This window comes from Sander vitreus, chromosome 15 (assembly GCF_031162955.1).
Source record: "Sander vitreus isolate 19-12246 chromosome 15, sanVit1, whole genome shotgun sequence".
NCBI lineage: Eukaryota > Metazoa > Chordata > Actinopteri > Perciformes > Percidae > Sander > Sander vitreus.
The window spans coordinates 7,212,115-7,232,102 of NC_135869.1; the positions used below are offsets into that span (position 1 = coordinate 7,212,115).

At 36.0% G+C, this 19,988-nt stretch overlaps 1 protein-coding gene across 1 annotated transcript in view; it reads left to right on the forward strand.

The window, feature by feature from the left end:
• LOC144530517 (caskin-1-like) overlaps positions 1-19,988 on the forward strand; it is a 140,411-nt gene that overhangs the window by 113,511 nt on the left and 6,912 nt on the right. The window contains 8 exon segments of the mRNA XM_078270115.1: positions 690-791; positions 1,172-1,310; positions 2,633-2,776; positions 3,881-5,085; positions 5,547-5,846; positions 6,566-7,121; positions 7,894-7,988; positions 7,990-8,399. Coding sequence (XP_078126241.1) covers positions 690-791; positions 1,172-1,310; positions 2,633-2,776; positions 3,881-5,085; positions 5,547-5,846; positions 6,566-7,121; positions 7,894-7,988; positions 7,990-8,399 — 2,951 coding nt within the window.

Consider the following 19,988-nt stretch of genomic DNA (forward strand, 5'->3'; position numbering starts at 1 on the left):
TGTGTGTGTGTGTGTGTGTGTGTGTGTGTGTGTGTGTGTGTGTGTGTGTGTGTGATTGTGATTGTGATTGTTCATGTATGTTTGTAAAAGTGTGTTCCTGTGTGTCCAACACAACTACCACTAAAACACACAGAAACAAAAGAAAACTGATAGAATGGCAGGATGACACACTGTTTTGGTTTATTAATCACAGTTCCAAATAAATCTGCACACCGTCATTACATTTTAATACACTTAGTTTGTATTTAAATATGAGCTTGTTTACTTATCACAGTAATATAAGCGTATAAAGGGCTGCATTTAAATGATATCATGGAGAACCGAGCTGATTCTTTCTTGTAGATGCTTCCTTTTCACTGCAGACATTTGCTTTGGCTTTCCTTGCTTTTCTTATGATTTTGAGACATTTACATTTCTGCTTTTTTCTTAACTGGCAGACGCTTTCATCAGATGTCACGTTGTCACTTGTTTCTTTGTGTTGCAAGCTTTCCTCTGTGTGTGTGTGTGTGTGTGTGTGTGTGTGTGTGAGAGAGAGAGAGAGAGAGAGAGAGAGAGAGAGAGAGAGAAAGTGTGTGAGAATGACTGATGGACTCTTGTAGAGATTTTAATTCCCTTTGTGGGGGAAAAGTCTGAACATGCCACCAGTGTATCTTACTTGTGTATGTGTGTGTGTTTGTTTCTGTGTGTAGGATCTGACAGCTATCGGAATAAGTAAACCAGGTCACAGAAAGAAGATGACATCAGAGATTAACAAACTTAGTGTCACTGAGTGGCTGCCTGACCACAAACCTGTAAGTACAACACACACACACACACACACACACACACACACACACACACACACACACACACACACACAAAAACACACACATGCATTTACACACACATGCAACCACCCAAACAATATGTATACATTTTGTGCATACAAATACACACATGCAACAAACAAATGGATGCATACAGTCACACACACATGCATGCACGCACACACGCACGCACACACACGCACGCACACACACACACACACACACACACACACACACACACACACACACATTCACACACATCAACACTTTAATTAGATGCTAATCTGTTAAAAAAAAAAAAAGCAAGCTAACAGGTGTAGTGTCAGCTCGTCTTGTAAGCTGTCATGTTTCTGGTGTTCCTATAGGCCAGTCTAGGAGAGTGGCTGTCTGCTATTGGTCTAAGCCAGTACCACCAGGTGTTGGTGCAGAACGGTTACGAGAATATCGAGTTCATCACTGACATCACCTGGGAGGACCTGCAGGAAATAGGCATCATCAAACTGGGTAAGAACGTAAAGATAGTCAATACAATTTTCACATCAGAACATATGGCCACCATGATGGCAACAGTAAGTACGCCTTCATGGCGTTAGAGTCTGCATGTGTTTTTGTCTGCCAACAGGATTCAGCACCATAGAGAGCAATTTTTGCTAGGTCTTTGCAAGCGTATCAAACCCACGATTAGATCTGTGGCAAGCATTTATATGTGCTGAATTTAAGTAGACAGCTACCCTGCAACATAATAACAGATGAATGTGAGTGGGGCATAGACATGTTGTATATGGAGCCCCGAAACTGACCAAATGTAGTAAAAGGTTATCAGACAAGTCAAAAATATAACTGACCGAGAAGGACACTTGGAAAGCACAGACCTCCGCAAAGGCCAAATGCCAAATGCCCTATCTCGCTATGTTTACGAAAGTAAAAAATAAATAGTGTATCCATCCCATTGATTTGGATTCACTCTAAAATGTATTGCTTTCTTCCTTTGCCCATGCTACATTCTTCCACCAAGTTTCATGAAAATCGGGCTAGTAGTTTAGTTACCTATAAGTAGGTAATAAAGGTTTATACTTCTCCCGCTACCTGCTGTTGGTTAAAAGAAAAGCTAACTACTAAACTAAATTTAATCATTTATCTATTTCGTATTTTCCCCACGTAATAAGACAAAAAAAAGATATATGCACCTAAAGATAATGTTAATGTTATGATGAAAGAAGCACCGTGTCTGTGAGCTTTGAAGTAGCATTAGCTAGTTAAGTGTTTGTAAGTGTAAAATGCTTTAGCTACTGTTACAGTTTTAACAGTGATGCTACAGCAGTATGCAGTGCACTATGGATATGGTTAACATTACATGCACTGGCTGGTTTAGTTTTATGACAAAAGTTAGTTTCAGCTGGGTAGCTAAAAGGTCCGTGCACAGTGTGTTTTCAGTTAAGCTAGCTAGCCACACAGTCCTCTCAACGGTGTGGAAAATAGGGAATAGATAGATGATTAAATGTGTGCCAAGTCCAAAAAATAAGAAAATAAAGGTGTAAAAAGAGCAACTGAAATTTAAATAGAGCAGTTAAATGTATTATGTTTTTAAAAAATCAATAAAGGAAAACCTTTTGCCATATATTGTTTCCGGGCTTCATAGTTGCAGCCCATGTTCATATTGTGAGTTTAGGGAAAATCTACATGTATAATTATGTATAATAATAATTTTATTAAAATAATAATAGAAAATATTATTTTATTTTGATTTCAAATTCTATTTAAAACCATCTTCATAGAAGTTACCTTAATTAAACAATACATGTTATTCTAATCTTCTAATGTTTTAGGCCACCAGAAGAAGCTGATGCTGGCAGTGAAGCGGCTGGCTGAAATGCAGCGCGGTTCCGACGGCCGGGGCTCGCTCAGAAAGAAGCCCCCGCCAATCACACAGCAGCAGGACGTCCTGTCCATGGACAGCCCGCCTCCAGACGGTGAGCTAACAGATGCTAGTCCCATAATGCGGTTCAACTGAAATCCACTGGAGTGTGTGCATGCCTTAGCCTATCTAATGAGATCTCTCCAAGGCCAAATAGTTTATAATTTGTGTGACAGTACAGTCATGACCTCCTGTCCTGTTGGGATTAATATTCATTTTAATATTCATTTTAATCTAATTCAAGTGTCAAACTCAAGACCAGTGGGCCAAATCTGGCCCCTTGCAAATTTTGATCCGGCCCGCATATGATTCACAACAGGTTCACAACAGATTTTGGCCCGCCTAGTTGTGCACCAAATCAAAAACTGAAAAACTGTTCAATGTGCAATTACGCGACACAGAGCAGAATTTGGCACATTTGCTGACTTTGAGAGTCCCACACAACCAGAGACTTTGCATATTCAGGCTGTGAAACAGGTTGTTGTTAGTCTACTTCTAAAACTGTAATCATTGTTTTGTTTGATTTGCTACATTCTATGCTGGCTAAGGAACTTTTTGCTGACTTTTTTAGGGCTTTATGTGGACCACACTGTAAGTGAGAAGACTATATGAGACACGCAATAATACAGTCAAAGATATTTAACTTTTCTCTTCATTAAAGCACGTCAATAAACTAGAGATGTTCCAATATCGATACCAGTATCGAAAAAAGCCTCCGATACTCGGTATTGGCAAGTACTGGAGTTTATGCACGGATCCAATACCATGTAATTCTACTTTAAATTAGTTTATGTTCTTTTTCAATTATGACTGACTGTCAAACTGGATAATAAAAGAGTTTAACCCGAGCCAGGCCGTACAACAATGATAGCAATCCTATCACATTCATACAGGGATAGAAGTATACAGCTGTTAAAACATAATAAAATATATGACACACTGGTCTCGGATCGGTACTCTGTGTCAGGCGATACGCAAGTTTAGCTATTGGAATCAGTATTGGGAAGAAAAAAATTGTATCAGAACATCTCTACGATAAACTATACATATCTGGCCCTTGATGTCATTCTCCTTTCTGAGTGCGGCCCCTACTTAAATTGAGTTTCACACCCCAGATCTAATTCATTAATTCTAAGGCTGTTTTTCTCTTTTTTCACAGAGGTCATGTCTCCAAAGATGAGCACTTTCCAGGACAGCGAGTTGAGCACCGAGCTGCAGAGTGCCCTGATCCAGCCAGGGCAGGAGGTCAAAGCTCAGCGAACACGTAGCAAAGACCATGATGAGGTGATGACAGGAGGAGGAGGAGGTGCTGGGCCACCTAAGAAGGAGGCGCGGACTATGAGGCAGCAGAGCAGCCAGGGAAGCAGCTCCTCCCACAGAGGCAGCGCCTCCTCCCAAGGCAAACACCGTCACTCCCACTCCCAGCCTGCGCCTCCCTACACACCCCCTCACACCCCTACCAAGACTAGAACCTCATCTTCCTCCTCCACGTCCTCCGTCCAGAGCACAGCGTCCCCGCAGGCCAAACACAAGCCACCCCCGCAGTTCATCCAGGGGGAGAGGCCTCAGTCGCCGCGCTCCCATCCCCCTCAGTCTCCAACCCAACGTGGACCTCCGTGTGCCCAGCTCCCGCCCCAGCAACCTCAACAACAGCAGCCTCAAGTCCAGCCGCAGCAGCAGGCACACCCTCAGCACCATCCACAGATGCAGGCGATGGAGGTTAGGGAGAACCAACAGCCACAGGTGCCGCTGCTCTGCCTCCCGCCAGAGGCTGAGCTGGCTGAGAGAGACGGAGAAGAGCCTTCTGCGCTGCAGAAGAAACGCTCCCACAGCCTCAACCGATACGCCGTCTCAGATGGGGAGTGCGACGAGAGAGCAGGAGGAGTTGGAGGGCGAGAGGGAGGTGGAGAGGGGGAAGCAGAGGTGGCGGGGGGTCAGGGCTCTGCCGCCGTCAGGGGGGACGGAGTTAAATACGCCACAGTGACCCACCGCGTAAGCCGCAGCCACTCGGTCCGCAACCAGGACAAGAACGCCAACCGCACCCTGACGCAGTCCTTTGCTCTGCGTCAGAAGAAAAAAGGCCCACCCCCACCGCCGCCCAAACGCTCTAGCTCTAACATCTCCACCTCCAACTCCAACCTGACGGAAGCCAACACACTGCCGCACACGCTCACCACCACGGGGGGGATGCTGGACGTGCCTTACCACCAACAGAGACGAGCCAGCGACCTGGGGGTGTCCGTAGAGACGGCCGCTGTGGAGACGAGCAGCGTGGGTAGTGTGAGGAGCATCGCCGCCATGTTAGAGATGTCTTCCATAGGAGGTGGAGCCAAAGGCATGGCACTGCAGAGGAATTTCCTGCAGGTATTGCAGAAAAATTGTCCATTAGTTTACACAAACAAGTGCTTCTCTAAAATTTGTATACAGTATGTAATTAATGTATAAAGCATATATTCACAAGTGCAATATTATGTTTTTCTGTGTGCACTAGCAAAAAAGTGAGAAAATCTCAGGACCTATAATATCAATACTATTATATTAACAAGAAGTTTTTATACAGTGAATTTCCAATTTCAACTTTATCTTACAGCTCTTTTGTCTTTATATTGTTTTTCTACTTTATATTTTATTTCTTTTTTTAAATTTATGTAGCTTTATATTTTCACTGTATATTTCTATTTCTTCTTATATTTTTGTGTAAAAATTCCAATGCACCTGCACGGCTCCGTACCTGTGCAAATGGCAATACACATCTGTCCTATATTCTAATCTTTTCTAATGAACTAAAGCATGATCAACCAACTGTATGGTTGTGTGTTTACCAGGTGGGGAAAACACGCGATGCCATTGGTCTGGACGGTGAAGTGGTGAACCGGCGGCGGACCATTAGTGGCCCGGTCACTGAACTGGTGGCAGCTGCCAGGCGTGAGCAACCAACTCCCTCTGCTTTACCCTCTCCCTCCGTCCAGCCTGAAACCTCCCCTCCCCCTGTAAATTCCTCCTCCCCAAATCCTCCGTCCTCCCCCCACCCCAGCTCGGGAGGCAGTTCGTCAGAGAACCTGCCGTTTGCAGACGAGGGAAGCCTGACCATCCGCCGCCAAGGACGAGGAGAAGGAGAAGGACAGGTAGCTATCTATATATGTTTGTCTATCTATCTATCTATCTGTCTATCTATCTATCTATCTCATAGACTGTAAAGATGGGTGACGCGTCTCTGCTTTCTCCCACTGTACAAAAGTGAAGCCAAAATATCCCGTATACGGGCGCTGCTATTTTGGAGAGTCGGGGTAGTAATTGGGCGGTGGAGCAGGGGTCTCATAGCCCCGCCCATACACCCGCCCGACCATTCGCAAGCCAATCACAGCTGTCAATCATGACGTTCTTTATAGCATCAAATAACTAATGAAAACCAATCAGAAAAAATCAACACTTGAACAAACAGCAGTGTGATAAGAACTAGCTAAAATGACAGAAACCATCCACCAACAAAAATTGATTTGACGTGTACTTTTTTGCTTGGCCCATGTCCCATCCGCTAACACAGAGGGGGCGGTATTTATGACATATACTGCAGCCAACCACCAGGGGGCGATCTATCTATTTAGCTATCTAGCTATCAATCTATTATATATTTATCTAGCTATTCAATCTTTCTATCTATATATTATGTGTACATCATCTATCAATGTAATGTAATGTGCTAAAATCAAGCTTCTGTGTTCTGTAGGCTTTATTTGTGTTATCCTTTGATCTTTGTCAATGTTTTTGACTGTTTGTGCAAAAATTACCTCTTGTCACGAATGTATGAATTTTCCGTTAGTGTGTATTTTGTGTTTGTCTGCAGGGAGACGGCGAGGGTCCCCAGGGAGACGTGGATTACACGCAGGAGGACATCGCCAGGGTTGAGGCCACGGCGACCTTAAAGCGACGGCCCCGCAGCTCCAAGCCCCATCCCAACGGCTCCGACTTCACCCTCCAGGAGTCGTCTACTGTCAAACGGCGGCCCAAGAGCCGCGACAAGGAGCCTGAGGGCTACACAGACCTGGCTGCTAATGGAGAGCCCGTGGGGGCCGGGCAGCCCAACACCACGCAGCCAGTACCCTACCAGAACGGCACGGCCACAGTGAAACGCCGCCCAGTGTCTGATGCTGGAGTGACAGAGCAGCCGCAACCTCAACCTCAACCTCAACCGCAAGTGACTGCCACGCCCCGCAGGGACAGTGTGGACCAAGGCGCTCCAGTGGCCAATGAAGCAGGCCCTGTGAGAAAACCAAAGCCTCCAGTCTCCCCGAAGCCTGTGGTGGCACAGATAAAGAGACAGGGAGGCCCACAGTCCCCCCCACAGCCGATCTCCAACAAAAGAGTCCCCCTGCCTGGCCCGGGGACGCCTGGAAGCCCAGGTACTCACGGCGTATGATTGTGGGTTTTCTGTCAAATGAGGATGAGTTTGGGGTCAAATTTGAAAGTGCTTTGCAGTAAAAATCAATATCTTGGTGTTTATGGCCATAGTGGAAGGCGGGGCAAAAAGCCAGCAGTCATAAATAGGGTCGAGACGCAATGATTTGTACAAACTGTCGGCTACAGAAAGTAACACAGGGCCCTCAATTCCAACGTCAGAAAGGTTTGGGCAAGGGAGTTTGAGACACTATTTGAAAAGCACTTTGTTTGAAGCATACTAAAGCCTTAAAGCCACCAGGGTCAGTATGCTTAAAACAAACTGCCAATGTGGTCGAATGACAAGTCCAAACATGTCATCTGGCCACATTGGCAGGCAAAAGGCATTACGTTTATTATAAGGATCCCCATTAGCTGACGCCTAGACGACCAGCTAGTCTTCCTGGGGTCCAAAACAACATTAAGTCAGACAATATTAAAACAGACAATATTAAATCAGACAATAGGAAAATAAAGTAATAATAACAATCTAAATAAACAAAATAACAAGGAAACAACTAGAAAAACCCAAGAAAAAAAATATCTAGAAAGCATTGCATATAAACCTTATGGGTGATTATTCCAAGTATTAGTCAAATCCTCAGGCATAACCAGGGAAACAGAGTTATTGTTTAGAAAAACTTTAGATTTTGAATAAAAAAATGAGTGCCAAGAGGTAATATATCAGGATGCAGATGATCCAACCCCGCTCTTTTTTCCATGTTTCTATTTCTGTAGTGAACGGAAAGAAGATCCCTCCACCTGTGTCGCCTAAACCGGCGCCCCCACCCACGGCACCCAAACCGGCCAAGCTCATCCACTCCATGACCAGCCCCCCCCTCCCCTAACCCGGCCTCTGCCCCGGTCAAGCAGCACCATGCGGTGGCCCGACAGACCAGCTCACCCCCCTGCTTCCCCCCTTCCAACATCCCCAGCCCGCCAAACGCCAAGCCGCTGAGCCCGTCTCCGCAGAGCCCCCACACCCCGCAGACCCCCACTACACCACAGACGCCCCAGACTCCCGCCACTCCCAGCCCAACCCCGCCACCCGTCAAGCCCCCTCGCTCCTCCATCGGTGGGGTGTCGGTGGACACTGGGATGGCGGGAGGCGGGGTCACGGTGCCGGCCGCTACGACACCGGACTTCGGTGTAGATTCATTGGTGCATCAGAAGCTGGAGGAGACAAGTGCGTCGCTGGCCGCCGCTCTGCAGGCCGTGGAGGACAAGATACTGCGGCAGGAAGAGTAAGGAGCGCACACACACACACACACACACACACACACACACACACTTCTATACTCACAGAAAGAAAACACACACACTTCACATATACAAATTCTAATCACTTCAGTCATCATCAGGTCAAAATGTGTATTTGTCTAATACTTTGGTTTATGACTGAATATCTGCAAACTAATGGTATTCCCATCAGCTTCAGCTGTAGTCTATAGTTTTCTTAGCATAATGCTATAGGACCAGCTCCAGACTGCAATACATGAACAATGTTGTTTCTTTATAGAGCTCAACAGTGTGGTTCTGGAACTAAAAATCCCATTCAATATCTCCATAAGGATGTTGATTATTAGCCATAATGTCAAAACCATCAAAGTTTAGACTTTCCATGAGCTACGAGGTTGTGAAACGCAGGTTTATGCCCCTGTAGAAGCAACAAGTCCGTTTGAAATCAACCTTGTTTTAAGAAAAACACTTTTATTTGCGATGTCATGAAGAAGTAATACACTACCCACAATCCTAAGCGTAACAGTGATGTGTCTGATTGGTGGAGTTCGCTGTTACAGTCTTGTACCTTTGCCTTTTTGGCATTTTTTAAAATGTTCCTTTGCGCCTAATCAAATGTTTTACGGTCACGATTCATCTCGCTTGTTTCCAGGCTTAAATAAGCAGTTAATGAAACGTCAATGGAGTAGTAGGGCGGATAGAAAGAAAGAGGAAAAGCATGACATTTCTTACATAGTGCATACCGTAAGGTTTATTTTCAGAAGTGGAGGGAAGTCAGATTTAACTTCTGAGGACCCTTAGAGGTCAAATCCAAGGTGGCCGCCAGTCCACCAGGTCTGATATTCAAAAGGGCTTCGTTTTCGGAACCAAACAAAAACATTTAGGTTTTTTCAACTTAATTGGTGATACTTTTTTTACCTTTTTATAGCTTTTTTGACATACTATACTATGACTTTTTAATGTGTTTTTTCGACATACCGATGATCTTTTTGACTTTTCGACATACTATGAGAAGAAAAGAAGTCAGGAGTGCTCAGAAGTTCAAACAAATCATGAAGGTGCTCTTTGGAAGGGGAACACAAAAATTCAAAAGAGAAAAAAGGTCCAAGGCACTCTTCTAGCACAAACGGCATTCGTTAAGGAGACCTTTTTTTTTTTTTTTCTCAAAAACTCAAAAAGTCATTGTATAGCATGTCGAAAAGAGTCATAGTATAGTATGGCGAAAGAAAATCATAAAAAGTCTTGGTATAGTATGTCTGAAAAAAATCATGAAAAAGTCATAGTATGACGAAAAAAATCATGAAAAAGTCATAGTATAGTATGACGAAAATAATCATGAAAAAGTCATTGTATAGCATGTCGAAAGGAGTCATAGTATAGTATGTCGAAAGAAAATCATAAAATGTCATAGTATAGTATGTTGAAAGACAATGATAAAAAAGTCATAGTATAGTATGTCGAAAAAACTCAAAAAGACATAGTATAGCATGTTGAAAGAAAATCATAAAAAAGTCATAGTATGTCGAAAAAAGTCATAGTATGGTATGTTGAACAAAATTATAAAAAAGTCATAGTGTAGTATGTCGAAAAACTCAAAAAGACTTAGTATAGCATGTTGAAAGAAAATCATAAAAAAGTCATTGTATAGTATGTCGAAAAAACAAAAAAAAAGTCATAGTATATTATGTTGGAAGAAAATCATAAAAAAAGTCATAGTATAGTATAGCGAAAAGATTCATAGTATGGTATGGCGAAAAGAATCATAGTATAGTATGTCGAAAAAAAGTCATAGTATAGTATGGTGAAAAGATTCATAGTATAGTATGTTGAAAAAAGTCATAGTATAGCATGTTGAAAAAAAATTATAAAAGAGTCATAGTATAGTATGTCTGAAAAAGTCATAAAACAATCATAGTATAGCATGTTGAAAAAAAATTATAAAAGAGTCATAGTATAGTATGTTGAAAGAAAATCATGAAAAAGTCATAGTATAGTATGTCTGAAAAAGTCATAAAACAATCATAGTATAGTATGTTGAAAAAAGTCATAGTATAGTATGTCGAAAAAAACTCCAAAAGTCATAGTATAGTATGTCGAAAAAGGTCATAGTATAGTATGTTGAAAAAAGTCATAAAAGGATCCAGGTTTGTTGAAATGAGTCATAGTATAGTATGTTGAAAAACGTCATAGTATAGTATGTCGAAAAGAGTCGTAGTAAGATGTCGAAAAAAAATCATGAAGTCATAGTAATATGTCGAAAAAAGTCATAAAAAAGTCATAGTATAGTATGTTGAAAAAGGTCATAGTATAGTATGTCGAAAAGAGTCGTAGTAATATGTCGAAAAAAAATCATAAAGTCATAGTAAAGTATGTCGAAAAAAGTCATAGTATAGTCTGTCTGAAAAAGTCATAAAACAATCATAGTATAGTATGTCGAAAAAAGTCATAGTATAGTATGTTGAAAAGACGTCATAGTATAATATGTCGAAACAAATCATAAAAAAAGTCATAGTATAGTATGTCGAAAGAAAATCATAAAAAAGTCATAGTATAGTATGTCTAAAAAAGTCATAAAACAATCATAGTATAGTATGTCGAAAAAGCTGAAAAGAGTCATAGTATAGTATGTTGAAAAGAGTCATAGTATAGTCTGTCTGAAACAGTCATAAAACAAACATAGTATAGTATGTCGAAAAAAAGTCATAGTATAGTATGTCAAAAAAGCTCAAAAAGTCATAGTAATATGTCGAAAAAAGTCATAGTATAGTCTGTCTGAAAAAGTAATAAAACAATCATAGTATAGTATGTCGAAAAAAGTCATAGTATAGTATGTCGAAAAAACTCAAAAAGTCATAGTATAGTACGTCAAAAAAGTCATAGTATAGTATGTCTGAAACAGTCATAAAACAAACATAGTATAGTATGTCGAAAAAACGTCATGGTATAGTATGTCGAAAAAAAACTCATAATAGAGTATAGTATTGATTGAAGATTCAAAATCCTTTATTAATCCCACAACCGGGAATTCACAATGTTGACGATACAAATTGTGAAAAAGTCATTGTCTAGCCCGTCAGAAAGAGTCATAGTATAGTATGTCGAAAGAAAATCATAAAAAGTCATAGTATAGTCTGTCTGAAAAAGTCATAAAACAATAATAGTATAGTATGTTGAAAAAACCTCAAAAAGTCATAGTATAGTATGTTGAAAAATTATAAAAAGTCATAGTATAGTATGTTGAAAAATCATAAAAAGTCATAGTATAGTTTATTTGAAAAATCATAAAAAGTCATAGTATATATGTCGAAAAAAACTCAAAAAGTCATAGTATAGTATGTCGAAAAAAACTCAAAATCATAGTATAGTATGTCGAAAGAAAATCAAAAAGTCATAGTATAGTATGTCGAAAAAAACTCAAATCATAGTACAGTATGCCGAAAAAAACTCAAAAAGTCATAGTACAGTATGTTGAAAAAAACTCAAAAAGTCATAGTATAGTATGTCGAAAAATCATAAAAAGTCATAGTATAGTATGTCGAAAAATCATTAAAAGTCATAATATAGTATGTCAAAAAAAACTCAAAAAGTCATAGTATAGTATGTCGAAAAAAAATCATAAAAAGTCATAGTATAGTATGTCTGAAAAAATCATAAAAAAAGTCATAGTATAGTATTTTGAAAAATCATAAAAAGTCATAGTATAGTATATCGAAAAAAACTCAAAAAGTCATAGTATAGTATGTTGAAAAAAAAACTCAAAAAAGTCATAGTATAGTATGTCGAAAAAATCATAAAAAAGTCATAGTATAGTATGTCGAAAAAAAATCATAAAAAGTCATAGTATAGTATGTCGAAAAACTCAAAAACTCATAGTACAGTATGTCGAAAAAAACTCAAAAAGTACTGGTATAGTACGTTGAAAAGTCATAAAAAGTCATAGTATAGTATGTCGAAAAAAAATCATAAAAAAGTCATAGTATAGTATGTCGAAAAAAAAAGTCATAAAAGTCATAGTATAGTATGTCGAAAAAATCATAAAAAAAGTCATAGTATAGTATGTTGAAAAATCATAAAAAGTCATAGTATAGTATGTTGAAAAATCATAAAAACTCATAGTATAGTTTGTCGAAAAAAACTCAAAAAATCATAGTATAGTATGTCGAAAAAAACTCAAAAAGTCATAGTATAGTATGTTGAAAACTCATAGTATAGTATGTCGAAAAATCATAAAAAGTCATAGTATAGTATGTCGAAAAAATCATAGTATAGTATGTCGAAAAAAACAGTCATAGTATAGTATGTCGAAAAACTCAAAAAGTCATAGTATAGTATGTTGAAAAAAACTCAAAAAGTCATAGTATAGTATGTTGAAAAATCATAAAAAAGTCATAGTATAGTATGTCGAAAAAAAATCATAAAAAAAGTCATAGTATAGTATGTCGAAAAAAAACGTCATAAAAAAGTCATAGTATAGTATGTTGAAATCAAAAAGTCATAGTATAGTATGTCGAAAATCAAAAACTCATAGTATAGTATGTCGAAAAAAACTCAAAAAGTCATAGTATAGTATGTCGAAAAGTCATAAAAAGTCATAGTATAGTATGTTGAAAAATCATAAAAAGTCATAGTATAGTATGTTGAAAAATCATAGTATAGTATGTTGAAAAATCATGTTGAAAAAAAAGTCATAGTATAGTATGTCGAAAAATCATTAAAAGTCATAGTATAGTATGTCGAAAACTCATAGTATAGTATGTCGAAAAATCATAAAAAGTCATAGTATAGTATGTTGAAAAAAAGTCATAGTATAGTATTTCGAAAAAAAGTCATAGTATAGTATGTCGAAAAAAACTCAAAAAGTCATAGTATAGTATTGATGAAAAATCATAAAAAAGTCATAGTATAGTATGTCGAAAACAACCGAATTCAAAGTATAGTAGCAAAAGATATGAAAAAAGTCATAGTATAGTATGTCGAAAAAGTCATAAAACAATCATAGTATAGTATGTCGAAAAAAATCATAAAAAGTCATAGTATAGTATGTTGAAAAACGTCATAAAAAAGTCATAGTATAGTATGCTGAAAAATCATAAAAAGTCCTAGTATAGTATGTCGAAAAAAACTCAAAAAGTCATAGTATAGTATGTCGAAAAACTCATAGTATAGTATGTCACAAAAAAGTCATAGTATAGTATGTTGAAAGAAAATCATAAAAAGTCATAGTATAGTATGTCAAAAAACTCAAAAAAGTCAAGTATGTTGAAAGAAAATCAAAAAAGTCAGTATAGTATGTCGAAGAAAATCATAAAAAAGTCATAGTATAGTATGTCGAAAAAAAGTCATAGTATAATATGTCGAAAAAAGCTCAAAAAAGTCATAGTATAGTATGTCTAAAAACAGTCATAAAACAATCATAGTATAGTATGTTGAAAAAACGTCATGGTATAGTATGTCGAAAAAAAACTCATAATAGAGTATAGTATTGATTCAAGATTCAAAATCCTTTATTAATCCCACAACCGGGAATTCACAATGTTGCAGCAGCAAGAGATATGGAGGAAAAAGTACAATACATCTGAAACAGTCATAAAACAATCATAGTATAGTATGACGAAAACAATCATGAAAAGTCATTGTACAGTATGGTGAAAATCGTCATAAAAAAAGTCATCAGTATAGTATGTTGAAGAAAGTCATAAAAACGTCATGGTATAGTGTGTCGAAAAAAAAGTCATGATAGAGTATAGTAGATTCAAGATTCAAAATCCTTTATTAATCCCACAACTGGGAATTCGCAATGTTGCAGCAGAAAGAGATATGGAGGAAAAAGTACAATACAAAAAAGATAAACAAACAATTCAAAATAATTACAACATTTTTTAATTTGTATAGTAAATAAACAAATAGTTGTATTTACAGTATTTCACAGTCACATTATTATTGCAAGGTTTATCAGTCCTGGTGTGTGTTTTATCCATGTGGTCCACTGGGAGCAGTGCTGATTGTAAAGTCTGACAGCAGCAGGAAGGAAAGACCTGCACTATCTCTTCTTGAGGTGGCGCTGCTGCTGCACCCTGTCACTAAAGGAGCTGCACAGTGGCTCCAGAATGTCCTGCATAGGGTGGGATGTTTTCCATCATGGAGGATAATTTAGCCACTATCCTCATAGACATAGTATAGTATGGCTCAAAAAGTCATTAAAAGTCATATTATAGTGTGTCGAAAGAAAATCATAAAAATGTCATAGTATAGTATGTCGAAAAAAAGTCATAGTATAGTCTGTCTGAAAAAGTCATTAAACAATCATAGTATAGTATTTCAAAAAAGTCATAGTATAGTATGTCAAAAAAGTCATAGTATAGTATGTCAAAAAAGTCATAGTATGGTATGTCAAAAAAGTCATAGTATAGTATGTCAAAAAAGTCATAGTATGGTATGTCAAAAAAAGTAACAAAATGTCAAAGTATAGTATGTCGAAAAAGTCATTAAAAGTCATAGTATTGTATGTCGAAAGAAAATCATAAAAAAGTCTTGGTATAGTATGTCTGATAAAGTCATAAAACACTCATAGTATAGTATGTCAAAAAAAACTAAAAAAGTCATAGTATAGTATGTCAAAAAAAACTAAAAAAGTCATAGTATAGTATGTTGAAAGAAAGTCATAGTATAGTATGTCGAAAAAGTCACAAAAAGTCATAGTATAGTATGTTGAAAGAAAGTCATAGTATAGTATGTCGAAAAAGTCACAAAAAGTCATAGTATAGTATGTCGAAAAAAATCATAGTATAGTATGTCGAAAAAAATCATAGTATAGTATGTTGAAAAGAGTCATAGTATAGTATGTCGAAACAAATCATAAAAAAAGTCATAGTATAGTATGTCGAAAGAAAATCATAAAAAAGTCATAGTATAGTATGTCTGATAAAGTCATAAAACAGTCATAGTATAGTATGTCAAAAAAACATAAAAAGTCATAGTATAGTATGTCGAAAAAAACTCAAAAAAAGTCATAGTATAGTATGTTGAAAAGAAAGTCATAGTATAGTATGTCGAAAAGAGTCATAGTATAGTATGTCGAAAAGAGTCATAGTATAGGATGTCGAAACAAATCATAAAAAAGTCATAGTATAGTATGTTGAAAAAACTCAAAAAGTCATAGTATAGTATGTCAAAAAAGTCATAGTATAGTATGTTGAAAGAAAATCATAAAAAAGTCATAGTATAGTATGTCGAAAAAAGTCATAAAAAGTCATAGTAGGGTCAAAAAAAGTCATAGTATAGTATGTTGAAAAGAGTCATAGTATAGTATGTCGAAACAAATCATAAAAAAAGTCATAGTATAGTATGTCGAAAGAAAATCATAAAAAGTCATAGTATAGTATGTCTGAAAAATTCATAAAACAATCATAGTATAGTATGTCGAAAAGAGTCATAGTATAGGATGTCGAAAAGAGTCATAGTATACTATGTCCAAAAAAGTAATTCAAAGTCATTGTCAAAAGAAAAATTATAAAAAAGTTATAGTATAGAATGTTGAAAAAAGTCATAGTATATTATGTTGAAAGAAAATCATAAAAAAGTCATAGTATAGTATGTCGAAAAGAGTCATACTATAGTATGTCTCAAACAGTCATAAAACAATCATAGTATAGTATGACAAAAAAAATCATGAAAAGTCATTGTATAGTATGGTGAAAATCCTCATAGAAAAGTCATAGTATAGTATGTCGAAAAAACTCAAAAAGTCATAGTATAGAATGTCGAAAAGAGTCATAGTAAAGTATGTCGAAAGAAAATCATAAAAAAGTCATAGTATAGTATGTCTAAAAAAGTCATAAAACAATCATAGTATAGTATGTCAAAAACGTCGTAGTATAGTATGTCGAAAAAACTCAAAAAGTCATAGTATGTCAAAAAAGTCATAGTATAGTATGTCGAAACAAATCATAAAAAAGTCATAGTATAGTATGTCGAAAAAAATCATAAAAAAGTCATAGTATAGTATGTCTGAAACAATTCATAAAACAATCATAGTATAGTATGTCGAAAAGAGTCATACTATAGTATGTCAAAACAAATTATAAAAAAAGTCATAGTATAGTATGTCGAAAAAAATCATAAAAAAGTCATTGTATAGTATGGTGAAGAAAGTCATAAAAAAGTCATAGTATAGTATGTCGAAAAAATAAAACAATCATAGTATAGTATGTCGAAAAAAAGTCATAGTATAGTATGTCAAAAAAGTCATAGTATAGTATGTTGAAAGAAAATCATAAAAAAGTCATAGTATAGTATGTCAAAAAGAGTCATAGTATAGTATGTCGAAACAAATCATAAAAAAGTCATAGTGGGTAAAAATCGTCATAGTATAGTATGTCGAAAAATCATAAAAAAGTCATAGTATAATATGTCGAAAAAGCTCAAAAAGTCATAGTATAGTATAGTACTCTATCATATTAGAGTATAGTATAGATTCAAGATTCAAGATTCAAAATCCTTTATTAATCCCACAACCGGGAATTCACAATGTTGCAGCAGCAAGAGATATGGAGGAAAAAGTACAATACATCTGAAACAGTCATAAAACAATCATAGTATAGTATGACGAAAACAATCATGAAAAGTCATCGTATAGTATGTTGAAGAAAGTCTTAAAAAAGTCGTAGTATAGTCTGTCTGAAACAGTCATAAAACAATCATAGTATAGTATGTTGAAAAAACGTCATGGTATAGTATGTCGAAAAAAAAGTCATGATAGAGTATAGTAGATTCAAGATTCAAAATCCTTTATTAATCCCACAACTGGGAATTTACAATGTTGCAGCAGCAAGAGATATGGAGGAAAAAGTACAATACAAAAAAGATAAACAAACAATGAATTCAAAATAATTAAAAAATTGTTTAATTTGTATAGTAAATAAACAAATAGTTGTATTTACAATATTTCACAGTCACATTATTATTGCAAGGTTTATCAGTCCTGGTGTGTGTTTTATCCATGTGGTCCACTGGGAGCAGTGCTGATTGTAAAGTCTGACAGCAGCAGGAAGGAAAGACCTGCACTATCTCTTCTTGAGGTGGCGCTGCTGCTGCACCCTGTCACTGAAGGAGCTGCACAGTGGCTCCAGAATGTCCTGCATAGGGTGGGATGTTTTCCATCATGGAGGATAATTTAGCCACTATCCTCATAGACATAGTATAGTATGGCTCAAAAAGTCATTAAAAGTCATATTATAGTATGTTGAAAATGTCATAGTATAGTATGCCAAAAAAAGTCATAAAAGAATCCAGGTTTGTTTAGAAGAGTCATAGTATAGTATGTTGAAAAACGTCATAGTAATATGTAGGAAAAAAATCATAAAGTCATAGAAAAGTATGTCGAAAAAAGGTCATAGTAATATGTCCAAAAAAGTCATAGTATAGTCTGTCTGAAAAAGTAATAAAACAATCATAGTATAGTATGTCGAAAAAAAGTCATAGTATAGTATGTCGAAAAAACTCAAAAAGTCATAGTATAGTATGTCAAAAAAGTCATAGTATAGTATGTTGAAAGAAAATCATAAAAAAGTCATAGTATAGTATGTCAAAAAAGCTCAAAAAGTCATAGTATAGTATGTCGAAAGAAAATCATAAAACAATCATAGTATAGTATGTCGAAAAGAGTCATAGTATAGTATGTTGAAGAAAGTCATAAAAAAGTCATAGTATAGTATGTCGAAAAAACTGAAAAAGTCATAGTATATTATGTCGAAAAAACTCAAAAAGTCATAGTATAGTATGTCAAAAAAGTCATAGTATAGTATGTCGAAAAAAATCATAAAAAAGTCATAGTATAGTATGTCGAAAAAAAACTCAAAAAAGTCATAGTATAGTATGTCGAAAAAAAATCATAAAAAAAGTCATAGTATAGTATGTCGAAAAGAGTCATAGTATAGTATGTAGAAATAAACGTCATAAAAAAGTCATAGTATAGTATGTCGAAAAAACTCAAAAAGTCATAGTATAGTATGTCAAAAAAGTCATAGTATAGTATGTTGAAAGAAAATCATAAAAAAGTCATAGTATAGTATGTCGAAACAAATTATAAAAAAGTCATAGTATAGTATGTCAAAAAAGCTCAAAAAGTCATAGTATAGTATGTCGAAAGAAAATCATAAAACAATCATAGTATAGTATGTCGAAATAAACGTCATAAAAAAGTCATCGTATAGTATGTCGAAAAAACTCAAAAAGTCATAGTATAGTATGTCGAAAAAACTCAAAAAGTCATAGTATAGTATGTCGAAAAAACTAAAAAAGTCATAGTATAGTATGTTGAAAGAAAATCATAAAAAAGTCATAGTATAGTATGTCAAAAAAAGTCATAGTATAGTATGTTGAAAAAAATCATAAAAAAGTCATAGTATAGTATGTCGAAAAAAATCATAAAAAAGTCATAGTATAGTATGTCGAAAAAAGTCATAGTATAATATGTCGAAAAAAGTCATAGTATAGTATGTCTAAAACAGTCATAAAACAATCATAGTATAGTATGTTGAAAAAACGTCATGGTATAGTATGTCGAAAAAAAACTCATAATAGAGTATAGTATTGATTCAAGATTCAAAATCCTTTATTAATCCCACAACCGGGAATTCACAATGTTGCAGCAGCAAGAGATATGGAGGAAAAAGTACAATACATCTGAAACAGTCATAAAACAATCATAGTATAGTATGACGAAAACAATCATGAAAAGTCATTGTACAGTATGGTGAAAATCGTCATAAAAAAGTCATCGTATAGTATGTTGAAGAAAGTCATAAAAACGTCATGGTATAGTATGTCGAAAAAAAAGTCATGATAGAGTATAGTAGATTCAAGATTCAAAATCCTTTATTAATCCCACAACTGGGAATTCGCAATGTTGCAGCAGAAAGAGATATGGAGGAAAAAGTACAATACAAAAAAGATAAACAAACAATTCAAAATAATTACAACATTTTTTAATTTGTATAGTAAATAAACAAATAGTTGTATTTACAGTATTTCACAGTCACATTATTATTGCAAGGTTTATCAGTCCTGGTGTGTGTTTTATCCATGTGGTCCACTGGGAGCAGTGCTGATTGTAAAGTCTGACAGCAGCAGGAAGGAAAGACCTGCACTATCTCTTCTTGAGGTGGCGCTGCTGCTGCACCCTGTCACTGAAGGAGCTGCACAGTGGCTCCAGAATGTCCTGCATAGGGTGGGATGTTTTCCATCATGGAGGATAATTTAGCCACTATCCTCATAGACATAGTATAGTATGGCTCAAAAAGTCATTAAAAGTCATATTATAGTGTGTCGAAAGAAAATCATAAAAATGTCATAGTATAGTATGTCGAAAAAAAGTCATAGTATAGTCTGTCTGAAAAAGTCATTAAACAATCATAGTATAGTATTTCAAAAAAGTCATAGTATAGTATGTCAAAAAAGTTATAGTATAGTATGTCAAAAAAGTCATAGTATGGTATGTCAAAAAAGTCATAGTATAGTATGTCAAAAAAGTCATAGTATGGTATGTCAAAAAAAGTAACAAAATGTCAAAGTATAGTATGTCGAAAAAGTCATTA